This window comes from Bos indicus x Bos taurus, chromosome 8 (assembly GCF_003369695.1).
Source record: "Bos indicus x Bos taurus breed Angus x Brahman F1 hybrid chromosome 8, Bos_hybrid_MaternalHap_v2.0, whole genome shotgun sequence".
NCBI lineage: Eukaryota > Metazoa > Chordata > Mammalia > Artiodactyla > Bovidae > Bos > Bos indicus x Bos taurus.
The window spans coordinates 59,822,968-59,848,828 of NC_040083.1; the positions used below are offsets into that span (position 1 = coordinate 59,822,968).

The 25,861-nt window shown below is 47.7% G+C and overlaps 1 protein-coding gene and 1 pseudogene across 1 annotated transcript; both read right to left on the bottom strand.

Annotated features, from left to right (window-relative positions):
• Positions 1-13,218: 13,218 nt before the first annotated feature.
• Positions 13,219-14,270, bottom strand: LOC113897446 (annotated as a pseudogene).
• Positions 14,271-22,530: 8,260 nt separating this feature from the next.
• LOC113897837 (olfactory receptor 13J1-like) lies at positions 22,531-23,469 on the bottom strand. Its single transcript, XM_027550799.1, has one exon. It carries the CDS (start codon positions 23,467-23,469, stop codon positions 22,531-22,533), a length of 939 nt encoding a protein of 312 aa, XP_027406600.1.
• Positions 23,470-25,861: the final 2,392 nt, after the last annotated feature.

Here is a 25,861-nt window from a genome sequence, read left to right on the forward strand (position 1 = left end):
CTTCCTCTCATAGCCCTTGGTCATCCTCCCTGTTCCTATGCTGCACACCTTTCTCCTCTGCCACACCAGAGAGAAGACTCTCTCTGTATACCTCCCTCCTGTGTTTCATACAGTGAGTGCTGCCAATGGTAGTCCCACAAAAGTCAACACATGATTCAAAAACCCATTGTTGACATAGAAAACCCTAAAGATAGTATCAGAAAATTACCAGAGCCTATCAGTGAATTTAGCAAAGTTTCAGATATAAAATCAATATGCATAAATCACTTGCATTTCTATATACTAACAACAAAAAATCAGAAAGAGAATTAAGGAATCAATCCCATTCACCATTGTAAGAAAAAGAATTAAATATCTAGGAATAAACTTACCTAAGGAGACAAAAGAACTGTACACAGAAAATTGTAAGACACTGATGAAAGAAATCAAAGATAACATGAACAGAGGGAGAGATATTCCATGTTCCTGGGCAGGAAGAATCAATATTGTGAAAATTACAATACTACCAAATGCAATCTACAGATTCAGTGCGATCCCTATCAAATTACCAATGGAATTTTTCATAGAACTAGAACAAAGAATTTCACAATTCATATGGAAACACAAAAGACCCCAAATAGCCAAAGCAGTCTTGAGGAAGAAGAATGGAGCAGGAGGAATCAACCTTCCTGACTTCAGATTATACTACAAAGCTACGGTCATCAAGACAGTATGGTACTGGCACAAAAACAGAAATATAGACCAATGGAACAAGATAGAAAGCCCAGAAATAAATCCATGCACCTATGGGTACCTTATTTTTTACAAAGGAGACAAGAATATACAATGAAGCAAAGACAGCCTCTTTAATGACTGGTGCTGGGAAAACTGGACAGCTATATGTAAAAGAATGAAATTAGAACACTTCCTAACACCATACACAAAGATAAACTCAAAATGGATTAAAGATCTAAATATAAGACCAGAAACTATAAAACTCTTAGAGGAAAACATAGGCAGAACACTCGATGACATACATCAAAGCTAGATCCTTATGACCCACCTCCTAGAGTAACAGAAATTGAAATAAGAACAAAAATAGACAAGTGAACCTGATTAAACTTAAAAGCTTTTGCACAGCAAAGGAAACTATGAGCAAGGTGAAAAGACAACCCTCAGAATGTGAGAAAATAATAGCAAATGAAACAACTGATAAAGGATTAATTTCCAAAATATACAAGCCACACATACAACTTAATACCAGAAAAACAAACAACCCAAACAAAAAGTGGGAAAAAGACTAAACAGACGTTTCTCCAAAGAAGACATACAGATGGCTAACAAACACATGAACAGATGCTCAACATTGCTCATTATTCAATTCAGTTCAGTTCAGTTGCTCAGTTGTGTCTGACTCTCTGCGACCCCATGAATCACAGCACGCCAGGCCTCCCTGTCCATCACCAACTCCTGGAGTTCACCCAGACTCACGTCCATTGAATCAGTGATGCCATCCAGCCATCTCATTCTCTGTCATCCCCTTCTCCTCCTGCCCCCAATCCCTCCCAGCATCAGAGTCTTTTCCAATGAGTCAACTCTTCGCATGAGGTGGCCAAAGTACTGGAGTTTCAGCTTTAGCATCATTCCTTCCAAAGAAATCCCAGGGCTGATCTCCTTCAGAATGGACTGGTTGGATCTCCTTGCAGTCCAAGGGACTCTCAAGAGTCTTCTCCAACACCACAGTTCAAAAGCATCAATTCTTTGGCGCTCAGCCTTTTTCACAGTCCAACTCTCACATCCATACATGACCACAGGAAAAACCATAGCCTTGACTAGACAAATCTTTGTTGGCAAAATAATGTGTCTGCTTCTCAATATGCTATCTAGGTTGGTCATAACTTTCCTTCCAAGGAGTAAGTGTCTTTTAATTTCATTGCCTCAGTCACCATCTGCAGTGATTTTGGAGCCCCCCAAAATAAAATCTGCCGCCGTTTCCACTGTTTCCCCATCTATTTCCCATGAAGTGATGGGACCGGATGCCACAACCTTCGTTTTCTGAATGTTGAGCTTTAAGCGAACTTTTTCACTCTCCACTTTCACTTTCATCAAGAGGCTTTTTAGTTCCTCTTCACTTTCTTCCATAAGGATGGTGTCATCTGCATATCTGAGGTTATTGATATTTCTCCCAGCAATCTTGATTCCAGCTTGTGTTTCTTCCAGTCCAGCGTTTCTCATGATGTACTCTGCATATAAGTTAAATAAGCAGGGTGACAATATACAGCCTTGATGTACTCCTTTTCCTATTTGGAACCAGTCTGTTGTTCCATGTACAGTTCTAACTGTTGCTTCCTGATCATGCATACAAATTTCTTAAGAGGCAGGTCAGGTGGTCTGATATTCCCATCTCTTGAAGAATTTTCCACAGTTTATTGTGATCCACACAGTCAAAGGCTTTGGCATAGTCAATAAAACAGAAATAGATGTTTTTCTGGAACTCTCTTGCTTTTTCCATGATCCAGCGGATGTTGGCAATTTGATCTCTGGTTCCTCTGCCTTTTCTAAAACCAGCTTGAACATCAGGAAGTTCACGGTTCACATATTGCTGAAGCCTGGCTTGGAGAATTTTGAGCATTACTTTACTAGCGTGTGAGATGAGTGCAATTGTGCGGTAGTTTGAGCATTCTTTGGCATTGCCTTTCTTTGGGATTGAAATGAAAACTGACCTTTTCCAGTCCTGTGGCCACTGTTTTCCAAATTTGCTGGCATATTGAGTGCAGCACTTCCACAGCATCATCTTTCAGGATTTGAAATAGCTCAACTGGAATTCCACACCTCCACTAGCTTTGTTCGTAGTGATGCTTTCTAAGGCCCACTTGACTTCACATTCCAGGATGTCTGGCTCTAGGTCAGTGATCACACCATCATGATTATCTGGGTCGTGAAGATCTTTTTTGTACAGTTCTTCTGTGTATTCTTGCCATCTCTTCTTAATATCTTCTGCTTCTGTTAGGTCCATACCATTTCTGTCCTTTATGAAGCCCATCTTTGCATGAAATGTTCCCTTGGTATCTCTAATTTTCTTGAAGAGATCTCTAGTCTTTCCCATTCTGTTGTTTTCCTCTATTTCTTTGCATTGATCGTTGAAGAAGGCTTTCTTATCTCTTCTTGCTATTCTTTGGAACTCTGCATTCAGATGCTTATATCTTTCCTTTTCTCCTTTGCTTTTTGCTTCTCTTCTTTTCACAGCTATTTGTAAGGCCTCCCCAGACAGCCATTTTGCTTTTCTGCATTTCTTTTCCATGCTCATTATTATAGACATGCAAATCAAAACTACAATGAGATACCACCCCACACTGGTCAGAATAGCCGTCATCAAAAAGTCTACAAACATCAAATTTGGAGAGGGTGTGGAGAATGCTCTTGCAATGTTGATGGGAATGCAAATTGATACAGCCACTATGGAAAATGATAAGAAGATTCCTTAAAAAAAACTAGGAATAGTACCACCAAATGACCCAGCAATCCCACTCCTAGGCATATACCCTGAGGAAACCAAAATTGAAAAAGACACATGTATCCCATTGATCATTGCAGCCGTATTTACAATAGCTAGAACATGGAAGCAACCTAACTGTCCATCAACAGATGAATGGATAAAGAAGTTGTGGTACATATACACAAAGGAATATTCAGTTCAGTTCATTTCAGTCGCTCAGTCGTGTCCAAATCTTTTGACCCCAAGAACCGCAGCACACCAAGCCTCCCTGTCCATCACCAACTCCCGGAGGTTACCCAAACTCATGTCCATTGAGTCGGTGATGCCATCCAACCATCTCATGCTCTGTCATCCCCTTCTCCTCCTGCCCTCAATCTTTCCCAGCATCAGGGTCTTTTCAAATGAGTCAGCTCTTTGCATCAGGTTGCCAAAGTACTGGAATTTCAGCTTCAACATCAGTGCTTCCAAAGAACATGTTACTCAGCCATAAAAAGGAATGCATTTGAGTCAGTCTTAATGTGGTGGGTGAACCTTGAACTTATTATACAGAGTGAAGGAAGTCAGAAAGAAATATAAATATCGTATTCTAACACATATATATGGAATCTAGAAAAATGGTACTGAAGAATTTATGTACAGAGCAGCAATGGGGAAACAGACATAGAGAAGAGACTTATGGACATGGGGAGAGGGGAGGAGAGGGTGAGATGTATGGAAAGAGTAACATGGAAACTTACATAACCATATGTAAAATAGATGACCAACAGGAATTTGGGTATGACTCAGGAAACTCAAACAGGAGCTCTGTATCAACCTAGAGGGATGGGATGGGGAAGGTGATGGGAGGGAGGTTCAAAAAGGAGGAGATATATGTATACCTATAGCTGATTCATGTTGAAGTTTGACAGAAAACAACAAAATTCTGGAAAGCAATTATCCTTCAATTAAAAAAAATAATTAAAAAATCATCGCATAACAGCTTCATCACCAGCCTAACTGTGTGATGTTGACCAAGTCACTAGACCTTTGAGACTCAATTTCCTTCTGAAGAAAGGGGATTCTGTGTAGTGCAGATGAGACTCACAGAGAAAAAGGCTGCTGATCCATCCAGCAGCAAGGCTCCAGATCAGAGATCGTGCCTTCAGCTATTGACACCTGCTGAACCTGTGCTCCCTGCCTCCAGGACAGGAGCTCCAGCATCTGCCATGACCCTCTCTCTCCCCAGAGGCAATGCTGATTTTCCCTCCTCCAGCTTAAATCAGGATGATTGTTAAGGGAGTTTATGAAACAGACAGGGGTAGTTGTTTAATCTGTGTTAATCATTGAGCATAAATCTTATCCATGTAAACATTAAAGGTAGGAATTCTCCTGCTGAAGTCTGGCGAAAACGGTGAAGAATTGCCTGAGTACGATGGCTCATCCATCCACACATCCAGCAAATTATTACTGAGCACCTCCTATGTGCTGGTGCTGGGAACACAGCAGAGGCAAATAGGGCCTTCTGCCCTCGCAGTGTTTATAGTCATCCCTTGTCCCTTGGTGACTTGGTCATATCCCTTCCTCTCTCAGGGCTTTAGAAACCTCTAGATTCTCTTTGAGTCTAGGATGTAAAGACAAAATAAAACCTGAGGTCTGGGAAGCAAAAGTTAAAAGGGCACCTGGGTCATGACTTTATGTGGCTAGATTAATCCTGCCGCTTAACTTAATTCATTTATAAGAACTTGGTCTTTGTTGGTGTGTTGCTGCAAAAAGAACTGGTAACCTCCAGTATTGACCCCAGATACAGGTATGGGGAGTGTTTTCAGGGAGATAAAAGGCAGGATACCACCTGACTCTGCTTTTCTCTTCAACACCCTTGTCTCCATCAGAGAGATCAGGTGGGAATGGATGGACATCAGAGGCCTTTGTCATCAGGCTGTGGCCTGTGCCTGCCCTCACCTCCTACACATCCCTTTGTGCTGGCCTGCTCCAGCCTCAGCAGACCACTCCCTGCTGGTGGACAAACCCCACAGGCTCCTGTTCCCTCCCTCTTCTCATGCTTGCCTCAGGCCGGAGCACCTTTCTCTCCGACCCATCTTCCAAGGCTCGGCTCACACCCACCTCCTCTGTGGGGTCAGCTTCTGAGACGTCTCCACGGCACTGACCATCCTGACAGCATGATGCCTACAGCTGTTAGCACGATTGATTTGTTGTGTGTGTGTATCATTCTCTCTCACACAGTGAGCTGCAGAAATCACAGGGCTGTGTGCAACTCCCCCCCAAACCTTCCAGCACCCCACACAGGAGCTGCCATTTGAGATGGTTCTTTCCTTTTGCTAAAATCCTGATCCCGGATTTCCTAGTCACCCTCGTTCCCATTTCCCCCATGTACACAAACAGGATTTGACTATAGGGACAAGAGATTTGGGGGTCCATTTTCTCCATGCAAGAACAACTGCTCTCTCTCAAGAGCTAAATGAGGAGACAGGTGGGTTTCTTGCAATTTAAGCATCTGATCAGAACATTTTCATGGAAATCAGCAGCAGCCCATGAAGCTATAGGCTTGTGACCTCAAAGAAATAAGATTCTGTCTAGAAAACACCATGCTGCCAGGTTACTGACAGCTTGGACTGCAACATGGGCTCAGGTTGGCGCCACAGACAGCAACTGTAGTTCTCTCGGCCCATCAATTAGGATGAGCTGAGTTTTGGCTATTTTCAGAATGGATAACCAACAAGGACATATTGCACAACACGTGGAACTCTACCCAGTGTTATGTTCCAGCCTGGATGGTGGGGAGGGGTAGGGGAGAATGAGTCCATGTATCTGAATGACTGAGCCCCTTCCCTGTTCACCTGAAACTACCTCAATATTGTTCATCAGCTATACTCCAATACAAAATAAAAAGCTTAAAGTTTGAAAATATAAAAGATCTTACAGTGAAAAGAAAAAAGATGAGCAGAGTCTTGCTGCAGTAACACACAGCCTTGTGATTTTAGTGGCTCGCCAGGACAGAGGTTTAGTTCTCACCCTTCGTGTAGATTGGAGGTTTTCAGGGGGCTCTGTTCCAGATTGTCAACCTCAGAGACTCTGGCTCCACCCTCTGGGACATCACCAGTTCTCACAGCTGGGGAAGAACACAGCAGAATATCTCACACTGACAGGTCATTCCTCTGACTCAGAAGTGAGATGTGTTCCATCTGTCCACAGCCTGCTGCCCTGTGTAATTCTACCACATGCCCAGAGGAGGAGGACCAGACACGCTGCAGAGCTTTTTGGTGCAATGGTGTTTTGCAGTAGACTCAGGAAACCACTCTAGCATCTGTCTGACAGGTCTCTCATTCCATCATGTCCTGAAAAGTCAGGTTTACAGAGTGATGGGAGATTGAGTGTCTCTGAGAATCACTGTCTAATTCTCTCCTCAGTTTTACTCCTCCTGAGAGGCAGGGTGATGCCATGGAAGAAGCCCCAGGCTGAGAGTGAGGGATCCAGGTTTGATTCTTGCCTTTGTTCCCTTTCTTCTGTATGACCTTGGATGAGTTTCTCTTTGTGTGAAGTGGAGCCATTCGATATGTGATCTCTGGTACTCTGTACCATCACCAAAACATTCCCTCATCTTTCTGGCAACTTCCAACCCAGGTAAATATCATGTCAATTTCATTGGCTGGTAATTCTAGTTTGAACCATTTCGTTTTTATTTTAAGCTTCAGAAATGATTTTAAAGGAAGGTGAGTGGCACAAGAAGAAGCTCCTGTTACAATGTCCCAGAAGTGCCTGCATCTGGATTCCTGAGTCACTCCTCCTCACTATGATGGCAGAGCCGGTGAGTGTGGGCTTTGGAGTCAGACTGCCAAGCCCAAGTCTGAGACCTGCCATTTGTTAATGGTTTTCGCAGTGTCAGCCTCCTTACCTGTAGAAATAAGAGTAGCATTTCTCATGGGATGATTTTGAGAATCCAGTGAAAGGTCTTAGCAGAGAGCTTGACACAGGGTAAATATTCAGTAAGTGGCAACCGATATTATTAATATCATTATGTTCCCTTCTCCAAGCAGATATTCTGGTTTCAGTATGTTTAAAAAAGATTTCAGGAGAGTAGTCAACACGCTAGATGGACTCTCCTTGCCTCCCACCTGTTGTCCAGTGACATTAGTAAAGGCAGGTAGCTGAGCTGCTGCCAGGTGAGGTGACCCAAGGCTTGGGAGAGCAGAGTGAGGGAGTGCTGAGTTCATTACCAGGAAACACACTGTGCTGGGGTGGGCCCGGATCGAGGCCCGAGCCCCCGAGGCCCAGCCCCCTGGTCCCCTGCCACGTAGACATCTCTCCTGCTCCCTGCCCCCAGGGACTTCGCAGTCCCTGCCCAATTTAAAGTTCAGACTCTGCAATGACACAGGTTTGCAGACTTGGCACGATGGGGCTTCAGAGACCCCAGGTTCCCTGTGCTGCCCCAGGAGGGCCTGGCTGGGTGAGGTGGGCCCAGGAGAGACCCTGGACTGGAATATGAAGACTGGGTCTCACTGCAGCCCTGCCCCTTGGATGTGAGGCTCGAGGGTTGTGATTCCGTAGCCTCGCCTGGGTGTCCAGGGTGTCTCCTGGCAAGAGTGCTGTGGGGACCTGCACTCATGAAAGGTTAAGGAAAGTGAATTGCTGTAGGGGGTGAAGCGCCGGACACTTGTTGGGGATGTGAAGTCAGGGATTGAGGGGGTGGGTGAGTTTGTGCAGGTCCCCTTTCATTTTTCCCTTCTTATGCCATTCTCTTTCCTTCACACGAAACAATAACTTGACACAGTTCAGGGCTTACAAAGCAGCCTTAAGTAACACTGCAGCAATTGTAAACTTCCCGTTTACTGTGATTTGTCTCTTGGAATTTTTTTTGGTCAAAATACAGGTCAAATAAAATATTGGCATTCATCACCACTTATTTTCTAGCTGCTCAGGACCGGGCCCATCTTGGCACCCCATGGATGCCCACAAACATCCAAACAAGCTCCTTGACAGCACTCCCTCACCCTCCAGCCTACTTCTCTTTTCTTCCCAATCTCTCAGGGTGTCTCACAGCATAGAGCACTATCGGCCCAAATAACCCAGAAGCCTGTCATGGCCCTACAGTCCCCTCCTCCCTCAGCCACCTCTGCCATCAGTTGACTGTCCCCAAGCTTTCTCAGCTCCACCCTCTTTGCCTGACTGCCCACCTGGGTCAGGCCCCATCGGTGTTTCCTCACTTCCTGCCCTTGGGCGGGGGCCTTTCTACTCTGTGCTCTATCTGAAGCCACATGATCTTCCATTTCTTAAACATAATATTTTTTAAAATTCAAAACCATGTTCATTTTAGAAGTATTGACCATTACTGGAAAGAATAATCAGGAAAATAGTATTTATCGGTAATCCCATCTCCCAGAGGAATCAATTGTTAGCCATATTTTTTATAGTTTTCCATAATACTCTATAGACATACTTATTCATATATCCATAAGAAAAATACCTTTAAAAAGTGGGATTATATGGAATACAAACTTATTTGTTCTGCCTTTTTCTGTTAATTACAGTGTGAACATTTCAAACCATCAAATATTCTTAAAAATATAAGATTTCTAATGGCTGGGTCACAATCTATGATTGGGCTCCACCAGGATTTATTTAAACATTCTGCTATGGTTGCGCTTGAAGAGTTTTACAATTTTTTTTTTTTTTTACCGCAAATAACTCTCGGATTAATACCCATATAGAAATCTTTGCATCTCTAGTAATTTTCTCAGAGTATTTCCTAGAAGTATAGGGGTTGGGTCAGAAGGTTTGGTGTTTTGAAATCTCTTGATGCATACCCATAACTTAAATAGCTGGGATTCAGGACACAGTCAGCATAGCACAGAAGGCCCTGAAGAGGGAGACAGAGCTGAGACAGACCTCACCCAGGAAGGAGGGATCAGAAGGGGCTTTCTGGAAGGGGGGTGGGTGTGGGCACTGAGTGAGAACTGAATGAATTTCCATAATGCCAAGATATTGGGGAGGTGGTCTCTCTGGCCCCTAGTGTGCATACTGCATTCCTCACATGAGATTTGCATCATCCCATCTGGTCCCCAGCCAGTAAAGCCCTGAGGACACAAGTACAGTGCCTAGCCTGGTGTGTGATAAGTGTCCAATATAAGTTAGCTAAAGGGCCAGAGGTGTTTGGACATGAGAGGCAACAGCAAGGGGAAGACAGAGAGGCCAGAAGGGGCATGATGTTCATGGGGAAACTGGGACTAGTTTAGTGTGTCTGGAATGTGTGTGTGTGTGGTGTGTGGTGGAAATAAGCAAGCAGTGATGAGGTTGGGCCGGTAGACGGTCTGGCTTTTATCCTATGAGCAATGGTGACATTGGAGGGATTTAAGCAAGTGTGTAGTATGATCAGATTGGTGTGATTTTTTGTTTTCTTTTCTCAGAAAGATTTTTTTTTTTTTAGTTAGTGCAGAGGATGGATTTTAGAGTCTGGCACAGCTGTTTCACTATCTGAGAGAGAGAGGAGGTGACAGTGACATCAGAGGAAGGAGAGGACTGACCAGGAGCTGCTGTGAGGTGGCTGCTCTGGGCCGTGGTGATGGATTGGATGTGTGGCGTGGTGAGCGTGAGATATATATGCCTCTGATGACTGCCTGGTTTCTGGCTGGGTGACTTAGGGAGTTTTGGTGCTGTTCCCTGAGAGGGTGACAGACCTTTAGGGGCAGAGGGATGAGTTCAGCTGTGGGCAGTTTAAGTGTGAGGTGCCTTTGGGATTCCTGGAGGGGAAGGGCCAGCAGGAACATCTTGCTGGGAAAAGCAACTGAAGCACGTCTGGAACCGTGGTCTCCTGGCTCCCCAAATGGTGGTCCTTTGCTGTCTCCTGACTTGTTTCAGTGACTTCCTAGAAGGCAGGGCTGTCACCATGAGATACTTTTGCTCCCCACTCGTGTCTGTTCAGACTAAGCCCCTGACTGCTTAGTACAGCACAGGATCCAGTCCCCAGGTGTGACATGTGAGGGCTTTTGAGTGACAGTTCAATTCAGTTCAGTTCAGTTGCTCAGTCGTGTCCAACTCCTGTGACTCCATGGACTGCGGCATGCCAGGCATCCCTGCCCATCACCAACTCCCAGAGCTTACTCAAACTCATGTCCATTGAGTTGGTGATGCCGTCCAACCATCTCATCCTCTGTCTTCCCCTTCTCCTCCTGCCTCCAACCTTTCCCAGCATCAGCGTCTTTCCCAATGAGTCAGTTCTTCGCATCAGGTGGCTAAAATATTGGAGCTTCAGGTTCAGCATCAGTCCTTCCAATGAATATCAGGATTGATTGCCTTTAGGATTGATTGGTTTGATCTCCTTGCTGTCCAAGGGACTCTCAAGAGTCTTCTCCAACACCACAGTTCAAAAGCATCAATTCTTTGGTGCTCAGCTTTCTTTATGGCACAACTCTCACATCCATTGAGGACTACTGGAAAAACCACAGCTTTGACTAGACAGACCTTTGTCGGCAAAGTAATGTGTCTGCTTTGTAATATGCTGTCTAGGTTTGTCATAGTTTTTCTTCCAAGTCGCCAAGTGTCTTTGAATTTCATGGCTGTGGTCAGCATATACAGTGATTTTTGGAGCCCAAGAAAATAGTCTGTCACTGTTTCCATTGTTTCCTCATCTGTTTGCCATGAAGTGATTGGACTGGATGCCATGATCTTTGTTTTTTGAATGTTGAGTTTTAAAGCAGCTTTTTTGCTCTCTTCTTTCACCTTCATCAAGAGGCTCTTTAGTTCCTCTTCAATTTCTGCCAATAGGGTGGTGTCATCTGCGTATTTGAGTGACAGTTCAATAACCTTCTGTTGGGAAAGCTCTGTGGAGCTGCAGAGACAAGCCCCTAAAGAGTCCTGCCCTCGAGGCACCCACATTGTTATGAAACATTGTGGACACAAAGCAGAAGGGCTTCAGTTCAGTTCAGTCACTCAATTGTGTCCGACTCTTTGTGACCCCATGGAGTGCAGCATGCCAGGCCTCCATGTCCATCACCAACTCCCGGAGTTTACTCAAACTCATGCCCATTGAGTTGGTGATGCCATCCAACCATTTCATCCTCTGTTGTCCCCTTCTCCTCCTGTCTTCAATCTTTCCCAGCATCAGGGTCTTTTCAAATGTCAGTTCTTTGCATCAGGTGGCCAAAGTATTGGAGTTTCAGCCTCAACATCAGTCAGAAGGGTTTACATAGCAAACAAAATGTGCCAACAAAGTGTGGTGGGACACAAAGGAGAGAGCCCCTTTAAAAAGCTAGGAAAGGCTGTGTTCAAGTGATGGTGTCTAAGGTGGCTTGAATAAAAGTCCCAGATCTCCCCAAAGAACAGCATGAACAGCATACAGAGATGTGGGGAGTACCGACAGTGTGGAGAGGGGTTGGTGGTGTGCGGGGGTGAGTAGAACATCAGGCTCACAAAGTGGGGGCTCTTTTCTGGAGTCCCGAGGACTCAGCTGAAGAATGTGATCTTCCTGCTCTGATAATGGGGAGCAAGCATAGGTTCTTGGGTGGTGAATCAGCCAGAATCCAGCCAAAGTAGCAGGACCAGTGTGAATGATGTAAGGCTTTGTTGTGGAGAACAGAGCTGTCATTTGCGGGAGCTGTAGGAGAAGCCTGTGCCATGCTGGGCCTCTGCCCTTGGTGTCAGGTCTGAAGCTGTGCTCGGGTGGCATGAAGGGGCAGGTGGGGACAGACCAGCACCCAGGAGGACACACTGGAACCCGTGTCTGGCCCTCGCTGCCTTGGACTCAGTGACACTGGTGACTCACAGGAGGAGCTGGCACTCTCTGCATTGGAGCTCCCTTCTCTCGGGCCTCAGAGCAACTGCAGGTGGCCTGGCAGGAGCCCGAGGGGCTGCACTGACAGCAAGTGAGGGCTCCACCACCTCAGCGCGGCCTTGCCTCTGCCTTTCCATCTCTTCCAGATTCTCTCGTGCTCAGCCTGAACCCAGAACCTGAGAGCAAAGAAAGCTCTTGGAGGGCCGGTGGAAACCTAGCTGGATACTCCAGTCCAGAGTCACCACAACCCAGCTAAGCAGTGCTCCCTGGGTTGATTAACCTGGAAGCAGCCAGTGAGGCACAGCTGGCCAGAGAATGGAAGCTCTAGAAACCTCTAGTAGCTCCTGGGTTGACTGTAGGGTAGTGGCATTGTCACCAGGCTCTTCAGGAATTCCTTAGTGTTCCCCCTCCCTCCAGAAGTGAGGTAGGTGGGCATCCCCAGGCCTTGGTGTCCGCTCTGGCCTGTGCCCTGAATGATTGGCCAAGGAGGTAGAAGTGGAAGTACCAGGTCATTTCTGAGTGGGAGCTGAAAGAATCCACACAGGCTTTGTCATCTTCTCTTCTTCTTTTGCCATTTGACCAGCAGTGTGCATAAGGCAGATGCTTTATCATCTTGAGGCCCACAGGATGAAAAAGATGAAGTAGATCCCCCATCCAACCTCTGATGGACCCGGAGAGTGAGCAAGAAAAAGAACCTTTGTGTTTTTAAGCCTCTGCAATTTTGAAGTCACGCCACAGTATAACTAGTTCCCAAGGTGGCGCGAGTGGTAAAGAACCTCCCTGCCAATACAGGAGACATAAGAGTTCCTGGTTCAATACCTGGGTTGGGAAGATCCCCTGGAAGAGGACCTGGCAACCCACTCGAGTATTCTTGCCTGAAGAGTGCCATGGGCAAAGAAGGCTGGCGGACTAGAGCTCATAGATTCCCAAAGATTTGGCCAGGACTAAAGCGACTCAGCACACACACACCTGCCTGATGGACTTAGAGAACAACAGGAAAGCAGGCCATCTTCCTGGAGAGAAGGTCTCCCCTCAACAGAGCTATGCTGGCAGCCTTCACCTCTGCATTCCTTAGGCTGTAGATGATGGGGTTAAGCGAGGGCGTCACGACCCCGTAGAACAACGCAAGAAGCTTATCCAAGTAGAGGTCCTTGGCCTTGGGCTTGAAGTACATGAAGGAGATAGTCCCATAGTAAATCACCACCACTGTGAGGTGGGCAGAGCAGGTAGAGAAGGCTTTGTGCCGGCTGGCAGCAGAGGGCACCCTCAGGATGGTAGTGAGGATGAACACGTAGGACAGGAAGATGAGCAGCAGCAGAGGCAGTGTCACAACCGCTGAAGCCACCGTTAATATCAGTGCATTGAGAGAGATGTCCCCACAGGCTAGTTTCAGCACTGCTAAGATCTCACAGAAGAAGTGGTTGATATTGTGGCCACAGAAGGGGAGGCTCTAGGTGAGAATGGAATGGAGAAGGGAGTTGGCAAAGCCTGCTCCCCAGCTCAACACCGCCATCCACGTGCACGTCTGCTGGTTCATGAGCTTTGAGTAGTGAAGCGGCTGGCAGATGGCCACGTACCGGTCACATGCCATCATGGCCAAGAGCACACACTCTGTGGTGCCCAGCGCCAGGGTCAGGTACATCTGCAGGGCACAGCCAGGGAAGGAGATGGTGCTCTGGGTTTCCAGGAAGTTGACCAGCATGAGAGGCACGAAGGAGGATGTGCCAGAGATGTCCATGAGGGCGAGGTTTCTGAGGAAGAAGTACATGGGGGTGTGCAGGCGGGGGTCCAGCATGTTCAGCCCAATGAGGAGTGCGTTCCCCAGCACGTTCACAGAGTAGATACCCAGGCAGAGCACAAACAGGACCATCTCTAGGTTGTGGTGGTCGTGTAGCCCCAGCAGGACAAACTCTGTCACGACCGTCTGGTTTGCCCCATTCGTCTCACTCTCCATCCATCTCATTCTCCCTCTTTTCCCGTCTGTTCCACGAAGATGTTGGATTAAGCACCAGTGGGCCTGGGAGCCAAGCAACATGGATGTGTTACTTGGGGTGACTCAGCCCTGCCTCTGGAACTCAGTTTCACCTTCGTTATAATGAGAGAGTGGACTTCAGGTCTGCAAGCCAACTCTCTCTGTTCTGTAGTTCTGGTGTAAGTTATAGGAGATGGGGTCCATTCATACTTCTAGGCTCTTCTCTCTTCTCCCCAGGCTGACCTAGGGGAGACAAGAGAATAAATTCTTGTTTCTTGAGCTCCTTTTGAATCTGCAGTGTTCTTGGCTGTTAAGAGAAAGCACGTTTTCTAGGTTATGACTTCATATGGCTGAATGATGCCCATAGGATTTCAGATTCATTCACTTACTGAGGATTTGACAGTGCCTACCCTGTGCAGGGTGTTTAGGTGCTGGGCTATATCAGTAAGAAAACTAAGTGAACAAAGATGCTACAATTATAACAAGTGCTGCTCCTCTTTCTCAAATTAAATGAGATGAGCTTGGGAAGGCAGATGGGTTTTGAATGATGGTCACCTCATTCCTTTGGGCATAAAGGTTGAACATTTCTACTACATAGGATGTACAGCCTTATTCACGTGTCTCTCCTTAAGATCACAGACCATGCATTGATTTTTAAAAGAATATACAAGAACATACTTATCCCAATAGAGCCACTGGTCACAATATTTAACTCTGGATATAAAAGCCAATTGAGTCTCCTCTTGGCCTCCATATAGCTTTTTAGAATAAATGATATTGACAATAATATTACACAGGAGGGAAATGCAGGTTCTAATCTGGCAGAGGTGTCCTGGGTCACTGACCCACTCTATAAAAGGAGGGTGGGAAGCAGCCACATCTTTGCCCAGGAGCCTCCATGTCTCTTCTGAGGTGGGCTCAGCCCCTTGGGAAATGCCAGTGTCTGGAGGGAGCCAAGTGTCAAGTGTCAGATGGAGAGCTGTCTTGTGGCCCAGGTGACCCCCTGCTCTTAGGGATAAATAGGAGCTGATAGTGAACTTTAACTTGTCAGAAGATCAAATCATCCCTCCCTCCATCTCTTCACTCCTTGATGGACGTGAGGCCAATGTCCTATGACAACATTAGAGTCCTCTCTGTCCTTCAGCAATGGTTCCCTCCCTCTCATTCTTCCTGTAGAATTGCATCTATCGTTCATATCAGCCGGTGAGCTTACTCTTCCTAAATAAACCATGTCTGTCCCCAAAACTATAATTTTTCCCAAGAAGTACCCTTTGGAAGCCTTGTCCTCCCTCTCCTCCAAACTAGGGGGATGCTTCTTGTCCTCTTCAGAGCCCAGCTCCTCTCTCCTCCTCTCCCACCTGCCCCCTGCACAGTTGTCTGCTCCCTTCTTCCTCCCACAGCCCTTGGCCAACCTCCCTGTTCTTGTGCTGCACACCTGGCTCCTCTGTCACACCTGAGAGCAGACTCTGTCTACTTCCTCCAGGCACCTCATATTGCGAATGCTTCTAAGGCCAGTCAGTCAACAGACAGTCAGTTCAAAAACCCAGCACTGCATAACAGCTTCATAACTAAGTATAGCTCTCCAATATTGACCAAGTCACTTGGCCTGTGAGCCTCAATTTCCTTTTGAAAAGGGATTCTGTGTAGTCCAGTTGAGACTCACATAAAAAAGTACTGGTAAATCACCTAGCGGCAAGGCTTCAGGTCAGAGACTGTGCCTTCAACCATGGCACCTGCTGGATCGGCGCTCCCCTCCTCCCAGACAAGACCTCCAGCATCTGTCAGGACTCCCTCTCTCCCCAGAAATTGTGCTGGTTTTCCCTCCTCCAGCCTATATCAGGGTGATATTGTTAAGGAAGTTTCTGGATCATATGGGGTATGTGATTAATCAGGGTCAGTCATTGACCGTAAATCTTACTCATGCAAACACTTGAAGGTAGGGATTCTCTTGCTGAAGTTTGGCAAACAGGTGAATAACTCCCTCAGTGTGATGGCTTATTAATTCGCACATCCAGGATATTATTATGGAGCACCTACTATGCACTGAGTGCTGGCGACACAGCAGAGGCTTATGTGCCTTCTTCCCTCGCAGTGTTTGCAGGCATCCCCTTGTCTCTTGGTGACCTTGATCCTATTCCCTCCTCTCACTTGGCTTTAGAAACATCTAGATTCTCTTTGAGTCTGGAATGTAAAGACAGAGTAAAACTTGAGGTCTGGAAAGCAGAAGTTAAAAGGGCAGGTCTCTCCTAGGTTATGACTTCCTGTGGCTGGATTAAGTCCACAGCTTCATTTCAGATTCAAGTATAAGGCCTTTGTCTATGTCCAAGAGTCCTGATAACCTCCAATTCCGACACTGGACACAGGAGTGGGGGTGTTTTCAGGCAAGTAAACGGTAGGAAACCACCTGACTCTGCATTTCTCTCCCCAATCTTGTCTCCATCAGAGAGACCAAGTGGGAATAGCATGGACATCGGAGGGCTTTGTCATCAGGCTCTGGCCTCCCCTCAACCCCGCCTCACCTCCTGCGCCTTCGGGCATGCCTCCACACCTCAGCAGATCACACTCCCCATTGGTGGACAAACCCCACCAGCTCCTGTCCCCTCCCTCTTCTGCTTTCCTCAGGCTGGAGCACCTTTCTCTCTGTGGTCATCCTCCAAGGCTCAGCTCACACCCACCTCCTCCCTGGGGCTGCCCTCTCGACGTCTCCATAGCACTGACCATCCTGACACCGTGATGCTCACACAGTTGTTAGCACGGTTTCTTGTGCGTGTCATTCTCTCTTATATAATAGACTGTGAGCCACGGAAATCACAGGGCTGTGTCCAATTTACCCCCAACCTCCCCAGCACCCCACACAGGAGCTGCCATTTAAGATCCAGTGCTTTCCTTCTGCTAAAATCCTGATCCCCGATTTCCTACCGTGAGATCACCCTCCTTCCCCTTTCCCCCATGTGCACACACAGGATGTGATCACAAGGACGAGAGCTTTGGTGGTGCCATCTCGTCCATGCAAGAACAACTGCTCTCTCTCAGAGCTAAATGAGGAGACAGGTGGTTTCCTTGCAATTTAAGCATCTGAACAGAACATCCATGGAAATCAGAAATAGCCCATGAGGCTGTAGCTTGTGACCCCAAAGAAATAAGACTCTGTGTAGAAAACACCATGCTGCCAGGTTACTGCCAGCTTGGACTGCAACATGGGCTCAGGCTGGCACCACAGACAGCAACTGTAGCTCTCTTGGTCCATCAAGATGAGCTGAGTTTTGGCTATTTTCAGAATGGATAACTAACAAGGACGTATTGCACAACAGATGGAATTGTACTCACTGTTATGTGCCAGCCTGGATGGTGGTGAGGGTGAGGGGAGAATGGGTCCTTGTGTCTGAATGACTGAGTCCCTTCCCTGATCACCTGAAACTACCTCAATATTGTTCATCAGCTATACCCCAATACAAAATAAAAAGCTTAAAGTTTAAAATAAAAAAGACCTTACAGTGGGTGAGCAGAGTCTTGCTGCAGTAACACACAACCTCGTGATTATAGTGACTTAGCAGGACAGAGGTTTAGTTTTCACCCTTCATATCCATTGCAGGTTTTCAGGGGGCTCTGTTCCAGGTTCTCATCCTAAGTGGCCCTGGTTCCACCCTCAGGGACATCACCAGTTCTCACAGCTGGGGAAGAACACAGCAGAGAATCTCACGCCAGCAGGTCACGGCTCCGATTCAAAAGCGACATGTGTCCCATCTGTCCACAGCCTGCTGCCCTGTGTAATCCTACAAATGCCCAGAGGAGGAGGACCAGACAGGCTGCAGAGCATTTTGGTGACAATGGTGTTTTGCAGTAGACTCAGGAAACCACTATAGCATCTGTTTGACAGGTCTGTCATTTCATCATGTCCTGGAAAGTCAGGTTCACAGACAATCACTGTCTAACTCTCTCCCCACTTGTAGCCCTTCTGAGAGGCAAGGTGATGCCCTGGAAGGAGCCCTAGACTGGGAGTGAGGGGTCCAGGTTTGATTCTTGCCCTTGTTCCCCTTCTGCTCTATGACCTTCATTGAGTTTCTCCTTGTGTGAAATGGAATCATTCAATATGTGGTTTCTTACACTCTGTACCATCCCCGAAATATTCCCTCATCGTTCTAGCAACTTCCAACCCAGGTAAATATCATGTTTCATTGGCTGGTAAATCTAGTTTGAACCATTTCATTCTTATTTTAAGCTTCAGACATGATTTTAAAAGGAAGTTGAGGAGCAGAAGAAGAAGCTCCTGTTAGAATGACCCAGAAATTCCCTCATCTGTTTCCCGGATCACTCCACACTGTGATGGCAGAGCCGGTGAGTGTGGGCTTTGGAGTCAGACCGCCAAGCCCAAGTCTGAGACCTGCCACTTGCTATTGGCTATCTCAGTCTCAGCCTCCTTACCTGTAGGGATAAGAATAGTATTTTCTTGTGGGGGAATTTGAGGATTCAGTGAAAGGTGTTAGCACGGATGTTTGCACAGGGTAAGTATTCAGCAAGTGAAGTGGATATTATAGTGTGACTTTGTTCCCTTCTCTAAGCAGGTATTCTGGTTTCTGTATGATGAAAAAAGATTTCATGAGAATAGTCAACATGCTAGATGGATTTTCCTTGCTTCCTACCTGTTGTCCAGTGACATTAGGGCAGGCAGGTGGCTGGAGAAGCTGCCAGGTGAGGTGATCTGAGGCTTGGGAGAGCAGGGTGAGGGAGTGCTGAGTTCATTACCAGCAGACACACTGTGCTGGGTGAGCCAGGATCGAGGCCCCGAGCTCCCGAGGCCCAGCCTCCTGGTCCCCTGCCACGTAGCCATCTCTCCTGCTCCCTGCCTTCCAGGACTCGTAGTCCCTGCCCAATTTAAAGTTTAGACTCTGCAATGACACAAGTTTGCAGACTTGGCACAATGTGGCTTCAGAGACTCCAGGTTCCCTGTGCTGCCCCAGGAGGGCCTGGCTGGGTGAGGTGGGCACAGGAGAGACACTGGACAGGAATCTGAAGACTGGGTCTCACTGCAGCCCTGCCCTTGGACCTCAACCTGGGGGCTATGAAGTGGGGTGTCTCCTGGCAGGAGTGCCGAGGGAACCTGTGCTCATGAAAGGTTGTTGTTATAGTTCAGCCGCTAAGTTGTGTCTGACTCTTTTTGTGAGTTTTGTGACCCTGTGGACTGTAGCCCAACAGGCTACTCTGTCCATGGGCTTTCCTACACAGAAATACTGGAGTTGCCATTCCCTTCTCCAGGGGATCTTCCCACCCAAGGATCAAAACTGTGTCTCCTGCACTGGCAGGCAGGTTCTTGACCACTAGCCACCGGGGAAGGTTAAGGAAAGGGAATTGCTGTACAGGGTGAGGCCCTGGGCCCCTGTGATGCATGTGAAGCCAGTGATTGCGCTGGGTGTGTGAGTTTCTGCAGGTCCCCTTTCATGTTTCCCTTGCTGTGCCTTTCTCTTTCCTTCACAAGAAACGATGACAACTTGACAGAGCTTAGGACTAAAAACAGCCTTAAATAATGTGGCAGCAATTGCACATTTTCTGAATAAACTGTGATATGTCTCTGGGAATATCTTTTTGTCAACAACACAGGTCGAAATAAAACACTGGAAGACTGTCACCGCTTGTTTTCTAACTGCTGAGGAACAGGACCATCTTGCCACTCCGTGGATGCCCACAGACAAGCTCCCCCGAGCCCTCCCGCCACCTCCAGCCTACTCTTTTCTTCCTTATTTCTCAGGGCGTCACTCAAGGTGATGCGATATCCATCCAAAATCCCCAGAAGCTCAAGCATCAAACGAAAGTCTCCTCCTTCCTCAGCTGCCTCTGCCGTCAGCCTGATGTCCCCAGGACATCAGCTGCAGGCTCTCTGCCTGACCGCCCACCTGGCTCAGGCCCCATCCATACTTCCTCACTTCCTGCCCTCAGGCATGGGCGCTTCCCCTCTGTGCTCTATCTGGAGCCACGTGATCTTCCATTTCTCAAAAATAATACTTCTTTTAAGTTCTAAGTCATGTTCATTTTAGAACTATTGAACAAGGTTGGAAAGAATAATTCAGAAAGCAATATTAATCTGTAACTCCATCACCTGTAGGAAACATTTGTTAGTTAATGTTTTGTCCTAATTTTCCAGGAATTTCTATATACATACTTATTCATATATCCTTAAGAAAATATCATTAAAAATTGAGATTATAAAAAAAAATTGAGATTATATTGAGTACAAACTTACTTGTTCAACCTTTTTTATGTTAATTACAGTGTGAGCATTTCCCTTCATCAATTATTCTTCAAAAAATAAGATTTACAATGGCTGTGTCACAATCCATCATTTTGCTCGACCAGAATTTATTTACACATTCTGCTCTAGTTAGACATTATGAGTCTTAGAATTTGGTATTACCAAAAATACCTCTCTGATTAATGACATATAGATAAATAGACAAATCTTTGTACCTGTAACAATTTTCTCCGACTAGTTCCTAAAAGTAGAGGTGTTCGGTCAAAGCGTGTGAAGTTTTCAAGTCTCTTGATTCATATGCACAACTTAATTGGCAGGAAGTTCATATAAATTTATTCACACCCTCCCCAGCTGTGTATGATATATGCTGCTTCACCGCACAATAGTTAGCGATATATGTCAGAAAAATTCTTTGCAGTTTCATGGGTGAAGTATGGTGTCTAATCAGTGACCCTGCTAAAAGGAAGTGTGATTGTAAACTCCCGTCCCCACAGCATAAAGTCCAAACTCCTGTCATGGCATCAAAGGCCTAGCAGAACATCTCTGCAGAAGCTTCACCCAGGCTTGGTCAGCTGTGGGCTGCGGGCTGCGCTGCTCTCCTCTGTGCCTCTGTTCTGACCAGCAGAGGAAGCAGGAAGACAGACTGGAGGGTACCTGAGGGCTCAGAGAAGCACTGTGCTTACCTACAGGGCGCAGGAGAGCTGGCCTGCTGCTTGGCGGCCGAGCTCTCCCATCACACAAGATGGTACCACTGAGGCCAGAGGGGGCAGGGAATGGAGATGCTGTCAAGCCTGAGTCCATTTCCTCTGTGTGTTCAAACCTGGGAAGAGGCTGAGCTCCAGGAAGAGGTGGAAATGGCAGGGTCTTAGTAGATGGGTTGAGGACGGGTGAAGCAGAGTCTCCCCAAGGTCACATGAAGCCTGGACGCTCGGCAGGGAGGCAGTGGAGCGGCTGCTGCTAAAGCGACAGAGGAAGCCAGACCCTCCACTGCTCCGGTGACCAGCGTCCCAGGGCCTGGGCTGGGCTGGAAATCTTGGAGGCTGGGCCTTGGCACTGCCTCTGCTGTGAGCTCCCCAGGCACTAGACTGTGCCTGTCATCTGTGAACTTCATCTCAGCTCTGCTCAGATTTGGGGAGGACCCCAGGCTCTGCCCTACATTGATGTATTTTCTGTTCATTTGAGAAACCGGTGTGGGCTTGGGGTTGGGCAGGGCCAGACCTTGGGACAGAGTGAAATCCGGTATTACTGGCTCTTAGAGCAACACTGAAATAAAGCAGGAGGAGCACAGTGAGAGGTGCAGAGTGGGGAGGCTTCCTGGAGGAGGTGTCATTCAAGATGGGCCTTGAGGTGGGGGAGGGGTAAATCAGGAGTTGGGGATTAACAGATTTACAGTACTCTATGTAAAATAGGAAAACAACAAGGACCTCATGTGTAGCGTAGGGAATTACATTTTAAAAATAAAAAGACAGGCCTCGAGGATCAGATAGTCCTTTTACACAGGGAGCTGTGTGCTGGCTGGGGGCTGCCTTGTGGGAAGAACCAAGAAGGGCACAGAGTCGGGTATTGCTGGGAGCACAAGGCTCCTGCCGGGTTGGTGTGTGTGGCTGACAGGAGGGAGTCTGTGGGGCACAGGGCGGGGAAGGGGATTGGTCATGTCCAGCAGGGCCAGGCTACAGGGGTCTAGAATACCCCCAGCAAAGCCCTTTCACTTCATCCTGAGAGCTCTGGGAGCCATTCAGGGGTTTTAGCCAAGAGAGACACATGATCAAATAGACTTTTCCGAAATATCCCTTTGGATGATCCTTGGAGGATAGATTGGCTGGAACAAGACTGAAATCCTGAGTCCAGCCGGGAGGCTGGTGTCAAGTAGCGGAGACTGATGCTGAGAGCTGGCCCAGGGCTCTGCCTGGGGAAGGAACAAAGGTGGAATTGTGAGCTTGGATCTGTGGCAGGATCAGTGGGAGGTGGTGCTGCCTTTCTGGGTTGAAGATTCCAGACCCCCAACCCTGTGCCCTACCCATCCTCTCTGTAGGCGAAGGCAGACCTGAGCTGTTAACCTGCAGGAGCCCTGGTCTCCCTCACCTGGAGGTCTGTATCCTGCCCCACACCTTCCTGGCAGCCTCCTTCACCTCCTTGTTCCTCAGGCTGTAGATGACGGGGTTCAGCATGGGTGTGACCACAGCATAGAGGACCGTGAAGACCTCGTCAGAGATACGGGCCTCCTTGCTCTTGGGTTTCATGTACATGAAGATGACGGTGCCGTAGTAAAGCATCACCACGGCCAGGTGTGCTGAGCAAGTAGAGAAGGCTTTGCAGCGCCCGGCGGCTGAGGGTACCCTCAGGGTGGTGGCCAGGATAAGCGTGTAGGACAGGCAGATGAAGGCCAGGGGCACGGGCAGCAGCAAGATGGCACCCACCAGCAGGAAGACCTCACTGATGGATGTGTCACCACAGGCCAGCTTCAGGACTGCCAGGATCTCACAGCCGAAGTGACTGACCACACGGTGGCCGCAGAAGGGCAGCCTCATGGCGATGACTGTCTCAGTCACTGACATGAAGAGACAGAAGACCCAGGCGGCTCCCGCCAGCAACCAGCAGAGCCGGTGGCTCATCAGCACGGGGTACCTAAGAGGCCGGCAGATGGCCAGGTAGCGATCATAGGCCATGATGGTGAGCAGCAGACACTCTGTGGAGCCTGTAGACAGACCCAGACACATCTGGAGTGCGCAGCCAAGAAAGGAGATGGTCTTCTGGGCTGACAGGAGGTGGACAAGCATCAGGGGCACAAAAGTGGATGTGTAGCAGATGTCCAGGATGGAGAGGTTGCCCAGGAAGAAGTACATGGGTGTGTGCAGGCGGGCATCCAGCACGCTGACTGCCACGATGCCTGTGTTCCCCAGCAGGGTCACCAGGTACATGGCTGAGCACAGAGGGAAGAGCAGGTGCTCCAGGGCAGGGTAACCTGAAAATCCTTTCAGGAAGAACTCAGACACCTCTGTGCTGTTGACTGGCTCCATATCACAGACCTCTGGAGGGACGCACGGCTAGGAGGCAGGGAAAGAGGGTGCAGGGTTTATGGGTGAAGCGTATTGCTAGGGCTTTTCGATCCCTGACACACTATGTCTCTGAAACTCTGGGCAGTCCCCATACTTCTTCCAATCTTCAATAGATCCATGTGAAAAATGAGGAATGAGGTGGGTCAGAATTTCTCTAAGAGAGTGTTAATGGAAATGTGGGCAATCTGAAAAAGCAATTTGAAACAACGTTGGATTAATCAAAAGCAAAGAATTTACTGTGGAACTTCTCAGAGTCGTTATCACACCACTGTGATTGGTGACTTTCTGAAAGTGATGCAGAGAGTAGGTAGTTCCCAAACTTATTTGACCATAGATCCTCCTTTTACAGAGCACCCGTTAACCTCCTGCAAATAAGTATTCTAGCAGCACAGTTTTGGGAACAATGGGCTGGATGGAAGGTCCTCAAATCTTAGAATCACCTGTAAGGATTACATGGGAATCACCTGGAAAGTTTGTGAAAGCACAGTTTCTATCTTATTCAGTCTGAGTGATGCTGTTCTGTTGGTCAGGGGACCACACTTTGAGAATCACTGGGCTAGATGGTCTCTGAGGGTCTTCCTGGCTTTCAGGAAGTCTTGAGTTGTATCATACTGTTCCCACGGATGGAGATACCTGTCTCATTTATCTCCCAGCCTGCAAAACTCTGATTTACCTCTGCAGTCAGCTCTGGTCTCCATGCATGAAGCACACGTGCTTTGTATTGGAGGGGGTCCTGGCCTTTGAGCCTATTAGGGGCTCGTCCACCTGTGAGCCCATAGGTCCTGCTTCATCAGCTACTGTGGATTGACCTTCAGAATTGATCTTCACCATATTCATTGGAAGGACTGATGCTGAATTTGAACCTCCAATACTTTGACCACCTGATGCAAAGAGCTGACCAATTAGCAAAGACCCTGATTCTGGGAAAGATTGAAGGCGGGAGGAGAAGGGGAAGACAGAGGATGAGATGGTTGGATGGCACCACTGAATCAAGAGACACGAGTTTGAGCAAGCACTGGGATTGATGATGGACAGGGAAGCCTAGCATGCTGCAGTTCATGGGGTCACAAAGATTTGGACACGTCTGAGCAACTGAACTGACTACTGATGTGTTTTTGAGTGAAAGTTTGATGGGCCTTTCAGCCTGCCTACAATTTTCTCTTAACCTTTGCCAGGGCTGCTTGGGCTTCATGAACTCCTAGGCATCAAATTGCAATAAGCTCTGAGACATTAATCCACTGGAGCTCCCACTGTGCAGGTAGGGAAACTGAGGCTGCACAGTGGGTTCCTGGCAAGATGAGTCTAGAATCCTGTTCTCCTAACAGCATGACAGCTGCACTGAGCTCACAGCAGATGTTTGCTTCTGTTAAACCCCAAATATTGGTTGTTCTTTCATCACCCTAGATGGACATCTTTCTCCTAAGTGTCTCCCCCTACTCCTAATCTTCTCACCAGCTAAGGAGCAGAACTTAAACTTTCCCTAGTGTTTTGGGCTCTTGGAACCCGTGGGACACACTGTCCAAGCCTGGTCTGGGCTGGGCACCAGTCCTCTCAATGCCACCCTTGCGGGAGACAATTTCCTTCTGTTAGTCCTACCATGTTTATTGCTTTCAGAATCGAGAAGGGATTGAGTTCCTGTCACACCCCAGACAGGGTGCTAGGCATTAGCGGAAGGAATGAGAACACATGTGCCCCCAGGTCAGGAATCCTCAACCATTCCCTGATAAAAATCCTCTCCAGTTCCTAGCTGAGCCTCATCCTGCTTCTGTTGGCATGCTTCTAGTGACGGGAAGGTTACTCCCTTAGATACACTTTTCTTTTTGCTGTCAGGCCACTCGACGCGTCACGAAATCCTTCCTGATGTGGACTCACTCTGGGTCTCCCTGGGCCTCCAGCACCCAGTCAGGCCCAGGCTGGGGCCCCTGTGGACTCTGCCCTCACATGCACAGACGTGGGGTCCCGAGCTTTGCGCGCTGCCTCGGAGGCGGAGGGGCATTTCTGCAACAAAGAGAGCACTGGCCTTGCCCTGGGATCTCAGATAGAAAGTCTTCCCTCACTTTGACTGTTTCTATGTACATTGCTGGGTCAGCAGAGCGTGAGCTGGGAGCTCCCTTCAAGTCTCAGCAGGGAAACTCCAGGCTGGCTTCCTGGAGAGGCACCCTGGATGGAGTAGCAGTGGCAGCAGGAGCCGTACCAGGGTTGGGGAGGCACAGAGGTGGTGGGCACTGTGCTACAGCCCCAGTGGCTGGGTCAGACCATGGCCTCCTTCTTTGCGTAGTTCAACGGACCACAGAATTTATCCCCTAAAGTCATTGGCAACTGTCTGCAGTCAATGGCTGCAGACACGCTTGTC